We start from the raw sequence: 14038 nt of genomic DNA, 5'->3' as shown, positions 1-14038 counted from the left end.
CCAAGTCTATTTTCCTTTCCGCAAATGTATTTCCCCTTTTCCTCTTAAGTGCGAAGCATTCAAATTGCGCGCCCAAAAAAGTGCTGCCAATTCAACAGCAGCTAACTGGCACACATAAAAACACACTTAATTTGGACACACTTAAATATCGATTAAAAAATACTACACTCACGACTCTTTGCGATACTATCGTCTGTTAAGCGCCCGCCTGCATATCGATTAATCGATTAACAACACGCGCTCAACTCTAACGCAAAGTCGCGAACAGCTGTTCGCATTTCTGCAATTTCGATTTTTGGTTGGTCGCAGTTCAAAGTTGTTATTTTTTTTATTATTTTAATGAATTTGTGTGTGAAACGTACAAAATGGAGCGCAAAGAAGTGGACACACAACAGTTCATCGACCACGTAAGCATTCGCCTAACGTATATACCCAATGTTTGTAAGCGTATTTCTACGCACAGACGCTGCTGGCAACGGAGCTGATGCACAACAATTTCATGATGGATCTGATTGACCATACGGGCGTATTTCCCAAGACGGAGGCACCCACCAATCTGAGCACCACGGCCCAACACAGCGACGCCAGCGCCGCTGCTGGCTATGTGGAAAAGCATACGCTGACGCCGCCGGAGCTCAATTTTCACAATACGATTTTCCAGTTTGTCAACAAACATGTCGAGGAGGCGGAGGAGCAGCAGGTACAGCAGGCCAATGGGGCGCGTGCGGACGCAGTGCCCGCCTCGCCCGTCAAGGAGTCGGACGTGGAATTTCTCACGTTGAACAGCAGCTTCCTCAGCCGAGCAGCTGCCGCGGCTGCAGCAGCAGCAGCAGCAGCCGGTGTCGGCAACGAGGTGGCACCCCAGGTGCAGGTGGCACAGTCCGCCTACCCGGCACTGGCCATTGAGCCGGTGCCGGTGCCCATCGACGTGCCGACAGACGACGAGCTGCTCTACGGGCATAATGCGATCGCAACGAATGCACGCAAGGTGCTGCCCCACAAGAAGCGCATCTCGCGCAAGCTGAAGGGCACGCTGCTGGATGCGGAACTGGAGCAGCACAAGCACCATCATGTGGTGCCACAAACGGTGGCCAACTACAGCTGCGAAATATGCGGCTATGCGGTGCACACACAAATCGAATTCTATGCCCATCTCAAGGAGCACTACGATCCGGGCAGCACGCTGCAGCAGCGCCTGGACGTGCCACAGCAGCAGCAGCAGCAAGTGCAACAACAGGTGCAGCAGCAGGTGCAACAACAACAACAACAACAGAAGGAGCCGCTGGACATGTGCGGACTAACCACGCAGGATAAGGTAAGCGAGCACGAAGATGGAAAAGAAGTAGAAGATGATGAAGCAAAGATCGACAACAAGGGGCAGGAGTAGGATGCTGCTAAATGAACGTCCCAGTGGCATGTTTGCCGGACTGTTCAGTTCCAGTTCCTTAGAAAAAGCGCTGCCTGGAGAAGCTTAAAACTGTCCTGCGGGAAGAAGCTCCAAGGTGCATTCTGTCCAGCTGGAATCTCAGCATTCGCAACACGTTCCGCTTTGTATCTTTGCGCTCTATCCTCGCCTTTAACGAGCTGCTAATCCTCAACCGCATCTTCTTTTCCAGCTGCAGCAGGAGCAGGCCAAACTGGATCAGGTTTTTCACGATGTGCAGCTAAATTTCGAGAACTTTCACAATATCAGCCACGTGGATGTTGGTGACGATGTTGTCGACGCTGTGGGCGTCAATATGGTTATCCATGCGGATGCCATGTCCCTCCACAAGGCCGAGGATAAGCTGACGCCCGTTGGCGCTGCAAATGCGACGGCAGCGAATCCTGTGCCCGTTGTCGATGATGTTGAGTTCAGCGACACTGAGGATATGCTGGAGGGCATACGCAATGTCGTCGACAAGGTGTCCATTGAGGACACTTGTGACGAGCTAGTCGATCTGGAGCTGACGGCCAGCGGCATGCGCGCGCCCTGGTTCAATAACAATTTCTCCGACATTGCCTTCTCCGGACTGCTGCTACCCGGCGAACCGCCGCCGCCGCCGACGCCCACGCAGCCAGCTGCAACTACCACGACGAATGCCATTGAGGCGGAGCAAATGACGCTGAGCTTTCAGCAGCCAACGGTGCAGCCCAAGCTGGAGATGGGCCACAAGAAGAGCTACATTGAGGCAGCAGCTGCGGCGGAGGCAGCGCAAGCGGCCGCGGAGGCGGAGGCAGCTTCAGCAGCAGCTGCTGCCGCGGCAGCTGCCACGCCCACGCCCAGCGCCGGCTCCTCCATGGAGCAGCTGCAGCGTTCGCCGCTGATGCTCAGCTCGGAGTCCTTTAAACTGGAGGATGTGGAGGCCAACGCAGCGCCCGCAACGGGCAGCTCGAACTCCTCGCCTGCAGCGCACCTGACGGACGACAATGCCGACAGCTATCAAATGGAGACGGACGAGAAGCCCGCCGGCGACGATGCGCACGATGCGAAACGCAAGTTCCACTGCGACAAGTGCGTGCGGGACTTCAATTCGTACAATGCTCTAAAGTACCATCAATATACACATACCAAGGAGCGCGCCTTTCAGTGCGCCAGCTGCGAGCGATCCTTCTACACGCAGAGCGCGCTCAAGGCGCACGAACGCACACGTGAGTCGGGGCGGGAGATGCGCCAAAAGTACAGGGTATCCCAGAGTCTGTTGCGAACTTGAGAGGGACTTTGCAGCTCTATAAAGTATTCCGATGTTGATTGTGATTTATATGCATCTCAGTTCTTGATTGTAAAGTTGAATGAGTGTTCATTTGACAGCGATATATATATATTATATAGTTATCCGATAGATGATTCAGATGTTGATCATGATCATATATGTATATATCTCAGCGCTTAATTGCACAGTTTAGTCTACATATTTTGTTAAATCGAAAAAGGTTTTTCATATAAAAATTTAATTTTCCTTTCGATTGTTCCTATGGCAGCTATATATATTATATAATTATCCGAAAGATGCTGTATATAGTGCTCCGATTTCGATTATGATTGTATATATATATATACCTCAGCTTTTAATTGTAAAATTTATTTTTTATAAGAGCTCAATTGTCTGATTGTTCCTATGGCAGCTATATTATATAGTTATGCGATATATAGTTTATTCTATATAGTTTTCCGATGTTGATGTTGAATTTATATACATATATATTAGCTCCAGATTGTACAGTTTAAGCTTTATACTTTGATTGACAAAAAAGGGTTTCCATATCAAAATTCAATTTTCATCCGATTCTTCCTATCGCAGCTATATAATATAGTTATCCGATGGAGCTAGGATTTTGACTATATGTCGCAAGCATAGTTAAGCTTAATATTGCAAAGTTTGCTTAAGTTATCAGAATTTTCAACTCGAAAACTAACTACTCTCGACCCAATAGGAATTATGTGATATAGTGATCCGATTTAAACTTTATGTTAACAGCAAGTTGAAGATCTTAGAAGGAATAGTTTTCGAGACAAGAACTAAGTTTTCAATCCATGGCAATTCTATGATATGGTAGTCCGATTTTAATAAGATTTTTTCTATATTTAAAAAACAATGTAAATTTCGTAATTCCAGACTTTAGTTAGGATAGAAAAGTATTCCATATAAAAACCAAGTTTGGCGATCTATTGCCCTCGGGGGAACTATATGATAAAGAGGACCATCTCTATGGATAGAGATTGGGATAGGCAGAGAAATGCAGAAAATTTAAGGCGATAGCGAAGTTTGGAACAGATCCCTCGCTATTATATATATAGATATATAAATTGTTTTTCCCTTTCAGATTCCGGCATCAAGCCCTACAAGTGCGAGAAATGTGATTTCAAGTTCCGGCAGTGGGGCGATCTCAAGTACCACATCATATCCAGGCACAGCGAGGTGAAGGCTCACATGTGCGAATATTGTGGGAAGAGCTTCTCGCGGAAGTACTCGCTGGTGGTGCATCGACGGATCCACACAAGCGAACGGAACTACGCGTGCCAGTACTGCGGAAAGACGTTCCGGGCGAGCTCCTATCTGCTGACCCACATCAAGGTGCACACGGGCGAGAAGCCGTACGCGTGCGGCGTGTGCGACAAAAAGTTTCGCGTATCCGGCGATCTGAAGCGTCACACACGGATACACGATCCGGCGCGACAGGCCCAGTTGCCGGAGACGGCGGCAAAGAAACGAATCAAATTGAAACAAATCGAGGATGAGGATGTCGAGGCGATCATAAACAACAAGTCTGAAGCCCTATGCGGCGATGCTGAGCAGGAAATTTTGGGCTTATAGCCGAACAAAAAGGCTTCCACAAAATAGTATTAACAAACACACAGCCTACGATGTGTGTGTGTGTGTGTAGAATGTAAATAGAGGAAAAGGAAAAAAAGAAGCTTGTAATTAACTTAAGTAGAGCTACGATTGGATATATAATCCTAAACAAGGTTATCAATTGAAGGCAAAAAACAGACCAAACAAATTGTTAAAACATGTGAAAAGGAATAGAAAAACAAGATAAATTAAAAGCAGATACAAGTGGAAAATTTTGTGAACATAACCTCAAAAAAAGCAAAGCATTTAATTATAATGAAGAGATAAAATCGGAAGTGACCAAAAAGAAAAGGTTATCAATTAAAAGCAAATTGTTAAAATATAAGAAAAGAAATAGAAAAACAAGATAATTGAAATGCATAAGCATAAATAAAATTGAAAAGTTTGCGAACATAACCTCAAAACAAGCAAAGCATTTAATTATAACGAAGAGAAAATCGAAAAGTCCCACCAAAAAACAAAAAGGTTATCAATTGAAAGTAAATTGTTAAAATATAAAACAAGTAAGAGGTTCTAGTCGGGAGCTCCCGACTAGGGGATACTCTGAACCCTCTTCTTCCAATATCAAATGCATATATATATATTTTATTGTAGAAGCTGTCAAGATTGGGCACTCTAGCTCTTATTATTTACCAAAATTGCCCGAAAAACAGGATATCGATATCGATTTTTATCGATTGCTTGGAAACGGAGTAAGTTATCGATTATCGGAAACAAACTCGATCTGCGCGGGAACTAGGAGCACCTACATCTAAAGGTTTCTCTAGTCTCTAGTTCTTATAGGTTCTGAGATCTTTGCGTTCATACGTACGGACGGACGGACAGACAGACGGACATGCTGATCCAGAATATATATACTTTATGGGGTCGGAGATGCTTCCTTCTGCCTGTTACATACATTTGCATTTTGCACAAATAAAATATACCCTTATACCCATTTTAATGGAAGAGAAAAACGAAAAGTTCCACAGAAAAAAGGTTATCAATTGTAAGTAAATTGTAAAGTATACAAAAAAAAGCTATAGAAAATAATATAAGTTAAATGCATAAGCATAAATAAAGTTGTAATGTGTGTGAACATAACCTCAACAAAAATGAATCGTTAACAAATTGAAGAACGGGATATTTGTACTTACCGTTAAGTGTGCCGCACACGTTCAGACTGCATGATGTTTGCTCGTTTGCCACGTCGATGAAGAAAAGTCCTCGTGTTTCTTTTCGCTTACTATTGCAGAGCATTTCTTTATTTTATTTTTCATCTCGTTTTTTGTTTTCTTTTTAATAATTCTTTCTCTTTTTGCACTTGTACCGTTCATCGACTTAATTCTTAAGGTTGGTTTCTGTTTGTTTTCCATTCATCTTGTTACTGAGTAATCATATATATATATATATATTAAATATATATCGTAAATATTAATGTAACTATGTACAACACAAGAGTCCGGGCTGGCCCGAGCCTTAATGAAATCTTTGTATTTTGTTTACAACTTAACTTGTTTCTCTCTTCTCCCATTTCTTCTGCCTTTGTTTTTTTTTCTTCTTCTTCTCGTGTGTCTCAAAAATATTCAACATAACCTCCATAACTGTCTGCTTCTTTCTCTCCTGGATTTGTGTGCTTTGTCGTTTTTTTTTTTTTCATTCTCACAATTTGCCTTCACTTTGAACTTAAAAACTAGAACCTAGTTGCGGTTGCTTCACTTTTGCTCTCTAACATACGCTCAGTCCATGATATCTTCCATTCTCCATTTAAATATATATATATACTATATATAATATAATTTCTTGGGTTTTTCCTGCTGTTCGTGTAATTAAAAATGTTGAAAACTGCAATCCTAGTACCTTGCATTGTTGGATCTCTGCCTGATCCTTGATGGAGTTAAGTTTAAGTTTATTTTTTTATTATTCTTTTATATTTTTTTTTTTTTTTGGTGGTGTGGATTATGCGCTTCTGGTAGGTTTCTGTGTGTGTGTGTGTGTGGGTAAACGGTTATTTGAAAGTTTGTGTGTGTATGCGACTACTTTTTGGGTTTGAACAGAAATGTTTTGTTTGCTTCTCGCTTTGAATATGATTTAAAATTAGCTTTACTTTGAATATCCTTTAATATATATATATATATATCGAAATATATATATATATAAATATCTGTACTTAAAAATGTATGTTCGCTGCTTTTGCTATGGTTGCACACAAAATTACTGTTATTTCGGTTGTTGTTTTGCTTCTTCTTTTTTTTTTAATTGAATATGGGCTTATTATGGGTTTTGGTATTTTTTTTTTTTTTTATATTTTCGCATTTTGGTTTTTGTTTGTTTTCTGCTTAAGTTGATAAAGAAAATTGAATGCTGCTTTTACTAATACACATACACATATTGCCAATTGTTGCTTTCACAATCAATCAATCAATCAATCAATGGCATTCAAACATATTCGAAATCCAGAAATCTGTTTTGCCTAGATGAATGCTTTTTGTGTTGGCAGCTTTTTGGTTTTTTTTTTCTTCTCTCTTTTATATGTGTTTCCTTTTCTTCCTCCATTTTTTTTTTAGTTTGTTTATAAAATAGCTTTGTTTTTTTTTTGCATCTGGTACATTTAACTGTTTGTTTTTTTTTTTTAGCTGCATACAAAAGTTGTGTTTTTTTTTTTTTTAGTATTTTTTCTTATGTGTTGTATTTTTTTTTCTATTGCCGTCTCTGTCTTGCGTGTGTCCCCAGTGTTTGCTACGCTATTTCTTCCCAAAAAACTTTCTCACGACTTCTCCTTCTTCTTCTTCTCTGCAAGCCTCTCTCAACTGCCTCTGCTTCTTCTACTTGCTGTCAGCTGCCAACAGCGTCCTCTGCTTTTTCGTTATCTTCATTTTGCTTTGCATTTTACACATTTTTATAGAAATATAATTTTTTTTTTTTGTTTTTTTTTCTCTTGTTGCTCTTTAAAGTTTTCGAGTCTTCTTCGTTCTACATCACACCACAAATTGTTAATTTTGTTTTTTTCTTTTTTTTTTTTTGTATTATATTATTTATATGTTGTTTGTTTTTGTTTTTAAAAAAATTAAAATACCTGCTAACAGCGTAGCTTTTGCCAATTTTCAAAATGCCTTCCTCAACGCACACAAATACACAATATTTACAGTTACATGCACCTATCCACACACATATACACAGACATACATATATTTGTATGTATGTATATACAGATTTATATATGTCTAAGCTTTGCCAACTGCTGCTTCTGTTTTTTTTTTCCTCTTGGTTTTCTTTTTTTCTCGGTTTTTTTTTTTTTGTTTTGTTTTGTTTGCATTTTTGGTTTAAAATTGTGAAAAAATAGCTGCTTCTATTGTTTAGTTGTTATTTTGTTAGCGTTTTTTCTGTTTAAAACTTGAATTACGTTTAGCTTTACATAATTTGATTTGATGATATATATATTTTGTTGTTGTTTGTTGTTGTTATTTGTTGTTGTTGTTGTTGTTTGTTGTTGTTATTTGTTTGGTTTTTGTTTATTGTTTGCCTGCATGACGTCAGGCCGCTTGATCGTGTAGTGTGCGCCTAATTGTGTTGGCCAGTGTTATTGCTGTGCTGTTAATCAACACTGGCTGCTTAGGTACTTTTTACAGTTCGCAGTTGTTGTTCTGTTTCTGTTTCTGTTTCTGTTGTTGTTTGTATAAAAAGTCTTTGATTTGCCTTTTCCTTTTGCTCTGCCTTTTCTTCGTTTTCTTTTGCTGTTAGCGCGCTCTACATTAGAGACTCACCTGCTGCATCTTATCAAAATCTAAACACGGCCGATGCGGTCGCTGCAGTCTCTGTGTGGCGGCGGCAGCGGCAGCTGTAGCAACATTAACGGCAGCATCCCCCCCGCCAGCTGATGGCTGCTGCCCGCTGCCGGCAACATTATTGCTGGGACGACGATGCGGCGAAATGGCGCAATGAAACAATTTCGCCGGCGGACTAACCGAACGCACCTCCATGTCCAGGCCCGTTGTGGAGGCCGGACTGCTGCGCGAACTATTATAATGGAAACTGTATTTGGGTTGCGGCTGGTAAATGTGATGCGAGCTGTTGCTCATTTTCAGCGAGCTGCTGCACGCCTTTATAACGCTCGGCTCGTTCTCGTTGCCAACATCCTCACCAGCTCCAAGTTTGGCGCATTTGCTGCTGCTGTTGTTGTTGCTATTGTTGCTGTTGCCATTGTTGCTGCCGTCGCCGTTCTCCTCATTTACACTATTATCACATAATTTAATATTTTCGATGCCACATCTGGCCTCCGATAATATCAGTGGCGTTGTGGAGCGGAACATCATATGGCTACGATTTGGCTTAAATGCCTCCAATGGCGGCGATGTGCGAAAGTTCACGGGCGTCAATATTGGCTCCAGCGAGTTGCGCAACTGTTAAAAAAAAAGGAGAAAGATTCGTTAGTTCTCACTCGTTACTCGTTAGCAACTACTTGTTACTCGTTAATTTACACTCGCTACTCTTTAGTTCTCGCTGGTTACTTCCTTTCTCACTCGTTAGGTTTCGCTCGTTACTTTTTTAGTCTGAACAGTTACTCCTCTAGTCTAACTCATAAATTCTCACTCGCTACTCGTTACACTCGCTACTCGTTTCTTCTCAAATTTGATAGTTTGATCTTACTCGTTATTCGTTACACTCGCTATTGGTTAGGCTTTACTCGTCACTCCTTTGATCCAACTTGTTTCTTCTCTATCGCTACTTTTTCTTTCTAATTCGTTAGTCCCTTGATCTCACTCGTTACTTCCACAGTCTAACACGTTACTCCTTAATTCTTACTCATTAGGTCTCACTCGTTACTCGTTACACTCGCTAATCTCACTGGGGTCTCCCTCCGTTGGTGCCCACTCGTTATTCCTTCTCAATCGTTAGTTCTCACTCGCTACTCGTTAGTTGAAAAGTTCAAGACTTACCTCATCATCGGAACTGTGTGCCAGCGAACGCTTGCGATTCTCGACCATTAGCGTGGAGCTGGAACGCTTCGAATTGGATGATGTGGTTGCACGCTCATCGTATGGCGCCTCCGTATCGAGGGATGAGGCACAGCCCCGATTCGATAGACGCGATGCACTGGACGTGGATGCCGCTGCGCCGCTGGTGGTTGTTGTTGTATGAGCCGCCGCCGCCGCTGCAGCTGCCTCGGCAGCGGCCACCGCTGATGGCCCATTGATCACCTCCAGCTCCTCCTCGGAGCTATGCTGATCGTACATGAGATGGGCGCAGGACGACGACGACGATGTCTGATGGTGACACATCATTGCAGCAGCAGCGATCGCAGACGACTCTGATGAGCATGCAGTATCGGTTGTAGGTGAGTTTGCATCTGTACAGGAACTCAAACCTGTTGAATGGAAATTCATCAATAACAATTTATGAAGATCGATAAATCGATGACATTTTCATTACATATCTAGAGCAATCAGCTAGGCAAGATTATAATTTCATGTATCGATAACAATTGATATATCGATACATAAATCGATTTATTAAAGTTTCAATTCTAAAAACAAATTGCAGTGTTTTGACAATTCGCGACATTTATCGACTTCGCACTCCCATTGAGATTTAAGTTATCGATAGATATCGATAAATTGTGTGACTGGAAGAACTGATATCGAATAACTATGGCATATTATTAATAAAAATGTGTGAATAATCAAAATTTATTTTAAATAAATGCGTTTAGCTTTATCTTAAACATTCCACTGTGATCCAATATCTGTTTTGTTATCGATAAGTTCAATAACTTTTAGACTTTAATCTGATTCTCCATGCTTGATTTGATTGTTTATATAAATGTTAATTATTTGGATTTACGATCTGTTTATACGCACCACACACACACACACACTCTCTCTCTCTCACACACACACACATTTACTTACTAGTTTCCATATCCACGTCTAAGTGACGTTTGTTTTCCACATCGAGGAGTTCACCATCAGATTCGGTGCCAGAGTCATTCGATTCACGCTGCAAGCATATGAAATGAATTGTTAAAATGATTTGATTCATTTTGTTTTGGTTTTGCTATTTTTTTTTTTTATTGGTTCATTTGAGTTCATTTTTTGATTGTTGTGCGTTTTGTGCCCACCTTTTTACGCAGAAAATTTTTCGATGCCTTTAATGAATTCTCGCGATTTTTGTGCCTGACAAACTTTATCATGATTTTTTGCTGTGTGCCTTGTTTTATTTATTACACATTCCACACGCACACACGCGCACACAAACACACACACACACAAGTTCGTGTTTACGCGACACTGCACCCACAACACAGAAAAACTTACTACGACGACAACGTCAACGTTAGCTGCGGCAGCGACTGCGACGCCCCTCTTTCAACCGCCTTTTGTACGTGTGCGTGTGCGTGTGTGTGTGAGTTCGTTTTGGGTGTCCGTGGGGTCCTCTCGCTCTTATTCCTACTACTATTACTACATGCTAGTACTTTTTGTGCTGTTACGTTTTACACTCGTTTTCGGTTTCTATTTATTCGCCATCAGTGTATGGTATTTTTGTTTGTTATTTTTGCGCTTTACTTTGCTTCCTGATTTACGCGAGAGCTCGTATGCGCGCTCACTCACTCGCTTACACACACACACACACACACGCTCTCTCGCGTGAGAGATGTCTCTTTCCCGTTTGTTCACTGTTGCCGCCTACGCGCGCCTGTTTGGCGCGTGTAAGCGCCGTTTCCTTTTTGTGCAATAATTTCAATCACGTTTCATGCGCGGCGTTTTCTTGTAATCCACACCGCTTTGCACCCACCCACTGCAACAATAGCAAGAACAACAAAAAGAAGGTTGCCTCTTTACATATATTCGTGCCAAAAGCCGAATCGTACCGAAACGAACCGAACCGAGCCGAACCGAACCGAGCCGAGCGAGCGCGCACCTTTCGCCGTAACTTATACAGCACGAAATTATCGATTTTCGGTCTCGTATTTGCGGAAGCTAAAGTTCTTTAACAGGACCCCACCACACGGCCAGACAGCAGTCGGCGGCAGCGTCGAAAAACAACAGTTATCGCTAATAGTAATGGCTGCCGTTTTAGTTTGAGCTTTGGCCCATTGATTCGCTTTTCTTTTTGTTTTTCTGTTTTTTTCATTTGCTTTGCACAACATTTGCCGTTACACTTTTGTATTATTTTATATTATTTTTATTTTTTTTTTTGTTAGCTGCTGCAATTCTCTCTATGGCAGACTTTTCGGCTCGCCGACTTATTACTACTACGTATTACTATCATCACCCGTCACCGGCTAGCGCTGCGCTCAAACTGAAAAATGATGGCCAAAAAATCTCTGCGCTGGCGCTGGAGCTCTGCTCCGGCTGCTGTCGCTGCGCTCTCACTTGCAATTTCTGTACGTCAGTATGTGTGCGTGTGTGTGTGTGTGTGTGGGAGCTTTTTGCACTGGTTGACTGGCTGGCCTGGTATCGCTGTGTGTGTAAATAGTAAGGCAGGCGAAGTGGACACGGGTGGCGGGAAGGGAGGGCAAACATGCGCGCACAACTCGTGCCGCTTCGTGCGCCTTCGACAGGGCTTCGTTTGTGCAAATGCAACGAGTTAGCAGCATGCTCGTAGTACATAGTATTTATGGGCAGAAGAAGCAGCAGCAGCAGCAGCAGCGGCGGCGGCAGAAATGGCCTGCCAACTAGGAGCAATGCAATAATAACAACAAAAAGCACAGCGAGAAACAAAAAAAAAAAAAAATACCAAAGCGTGCGAAAATTGAAATCGAAACAAAAATTATTTTCGAGAAAAATGTGGTAACATGACATGAAAAAAGAGATGGATGACATGTTTGATTGACTCTTGCAGCTAGTTGAACACGTTGTACGTTTCAATCACATTCAATTTGCTTTCAATTTACGCGGAAAATACTACGAACGATGGCTACGTGCCCCACGAGCACAGGCACGCACACCAACACACACACACACACGCACACAGAGTGACAAGTGCAGTGGAGGAGAGCACGACAGTAAAACGTAAACGTCTTTGCAGCCATCGTTTTATCCGGAGCAGAGCTTTGCTCACCTCCCCCGCTGCTTGGACCACGTTGTCGTCGTCTGACTATCGATTCCGCATTGATGTTGTTGCGTCGCCAAGTACTTTTGTTCCATTCATACTGCGCACACACACACACACACACAGACGCAACGCACACGCATGCACTTATGCACAGCACCTCACGCAGGGAGCGAGCGAGAGAGCGCAAGTTAGTCTGACGTTTGCATATATGCATACGCTGGGTATTGTGGTGTGGGTGTTTTGGCTGTGGGGGGCCGCCAGGCAGCACCAGCAGCAGCAGCAGCTGCAGCAGCGACTGCGTGTTGCAGCCTTGTTGGTTTCAGGTCTAAATTTAGCACTAGGCTTGCAACTTCGCAAGGATTTTTTTACACTTTTTCATGCACACACACACACACACACACACACACACACACACACACACACACGCGCACACGGACACATGCATGCACACACGGACAGCTATGCGTGCAGCACGCGAAAAGCGTTTGGCAAATGTATCAAAATTTTAACAACTTACTTGAGTCGCTTTTTTTCACACAATTATGCAAAATGTGAAAACTGAGCTGCTTGTGTTTTTCCTGGATGCGCGGGAGTAGGTTGGGTGGGTTATGGCTGTATGTGTGTGTGTGTGTGTGTGTGTGTGTGTGCTTGTGGAATGCTCCTGCGAGACGCTTGCGAAACGCGAACCAAAAACTATGATCCGGACTCTGGGCAACAAAACAGCAGCAGGCAGCAGCGAGTGTCGAACGATGAATGGGGCTGCTGCTTTGTACTACAATTCAACAGCGACGGCAGCAGCAGAAACGCCAGCAGTAGCAGCGGCGGCAGCAGCAGCAGCGGCGACAGGCGCTGGTTGGGGTGGTGGGTGTTTGTTGGAGCACGCGACGCGTTTTTGGAGAATTGACAAAACAAGCGCAAGCAATAGACAGGGAGAGCGAGAGAGAGAGAGAGTGGGAGAGTGGGAGAGAGTGCGAGGCATTGAGAGAACGTGCCAACGTGCATACATGGCTAGGTATATACAATATGTATGTATTTACGTTTGTGTGTGTGTGCGTGCGAAATTGTTGCTGTTGTAAGCGCTTTTACGCCAACTACAAAATCCACAACGTTCAGGCCTGGGATGCTGGCGTTGCGCTCTCGCTCTCTCTGTCTCTCTCCCACTCTCTTTCTATTGTGTGTTTGTGCGTGGCTTGCATAAAAGACAACCCAATAGACATTTCTCTAGACATCTAATGCAATTAACTTTTCAATGTCAAGTCGCGACGCGCACCCCCATACACAGACACTCGCACACACACACACACACACACACACACACACAGCACAGACAGCGTGGCTTTCTATTACATTCCACACTATAAAACGGCACAAGCGACACACTCCCCCCTTCCAGCAACTTACCTCACCTGCTGCTGTAGTTGGTTAGTTTTGGCTGCACGTCATCCCTTCATCGTAAATGTGTTATTGCTATCGGCTGCGTTGATGATTTGCTTTTCAATTGGCTTCAGTTTGTGGTCTGATATGAATGTTGTCCAAAACGAAAAGCAAGAGTAAGTTGTGGGAGAGTGAGTGGGTGAGAGCACAAGAGTGGGGGCTGTCAAACCAGCTGAGCGACAATGAAAGAGGCAAACAAGAAATGCGAGCGCAGTTTATGACGTCATTAGTGACCC

General features: G+C 43.1%; 2 protein-coding genes across 5 annotated transcripts; one reads left to right on the top strand and one right to left on the bottom strand.

The window, feature by feature from the left end:
- Positions 1-246: 246 nt before the first annotated feature.
- Positions 247-5301, top strand: LOC6635713 (uncharacterized). Its single transcript, XM_002059226.4, has 4 exons — positions 247-407; positions 464-1315; positions 1617-2631; positions 3805-5301. The coding sequence occupies exons 1-4, from the start codon at positions 366-368 to the stop codon at positions 4293-4295; spliced, it is 2400 nt and encodes a 799-aa protein (XP_002059262.1). The 5' UTR covers positions 247-365; the 3' UTR covers positions 4296-5301.
- A 244-nt stretch (positions 5302-5545) lies between these two features.
- Reph (Regulator of eph expression) lies at positions 5546-13918 on the bottom strand. 4 transcript variants are annotated; one of them, XM_015169065.3, is made up of 4 exons: positions 13770-13918; positions 10223-10310; positions 9251-9678; positions 5546-8713 (listed from the first exon to the last, which is right to left on the bottom strand). In XM_015169065.3, exons 2-4 carry the CDS (start codon positions 10230-10232, stop codon positions 8066-8068), a joined length of 1086 nt encoding a protein of 361 aa, XP_015024551.1. In that variant the 5' UTR covers positions 10233-10310; positions 13770-13918; the 3' UTR covers positions 5546-8065. The 4 variants fall into 4 exon arrangements, with proteins under 4 accessions (XP_015024551.1, XP_015024552.1, XP_015024553.1 ...); XM_015169066.3 differs by having other exon boundaries at positions 13775-13916; XM_015169067.3 differs by lacking the exon at positions 13770-13918 and adding an exon at positions 12886-13109.
- Between the last annotated feature and the right edge of the window lie 120 nt (positions 13919-14038).

This window comes from Drosophila virilis, chromosome 4 (genome assembly GCF_030788295.1).
Source record: "Drosophila virilis strain 15010-1051.87 chromosome 4, Dvir_AGI_RSII-ME, whole genome shotgun sequence".
NCBI classification, from domain to species: Eukaryota; Metazoa; Arthropoda; class Insecta; order Diptera; family Drosophilidae; genus Drosophila; species Drosophila virilis.
This window is presented reverse-complemented; position numbering and strand designations above follow the sequence as displayed.

Excerpts from the sequence above, each read along its gene's own strand:
- Reph (XM_002059225.4), bottom strand. The coding sequence starts at position 10,503 with ATGATAAAGTTTGTCAGGCACAAAAATCGCGAGAATTCATTAAAGGCA. Across the intron at positions 10,311-10,431 it reads AAAATTTTCTGCGTAAAAAG|CGTGAATCGAATGACTCTGG; the intron begins GTGGGCACAAAA and ends ATATGCTTGCAG. Across the intron at positions 8,714-9,250 it reads CACACAGTTCCGATGATGAG|TTGCGCAACTCGCTGGAGCC; the intron begins GTAAGTCTTGAA and ends TTTTTTTAACAG.
- LOC6635713 (XM_002059226.4), top strand. The coding sequence starts at position 366 with ATGGAGCGCAAAGAAGTGGACACACAACAGTTCATCGACCAC. Across the intron at positions 1,316-1,616 it reads GACTAACCACGCAGGATAAG|CTGCAGCAGGAGCAGGCCAA; the intron begins GTAAGCGAGCAC and ends CTTCTTTTCCAG. Across the intron at positions 2,632-3,804 it reads CAAGGCGCACGAACGCACAC|ATTCCGGCATCAAGCCCTAC; the intron begins GTGAGTCGGGGC and ends TTTCCCTTTCAG.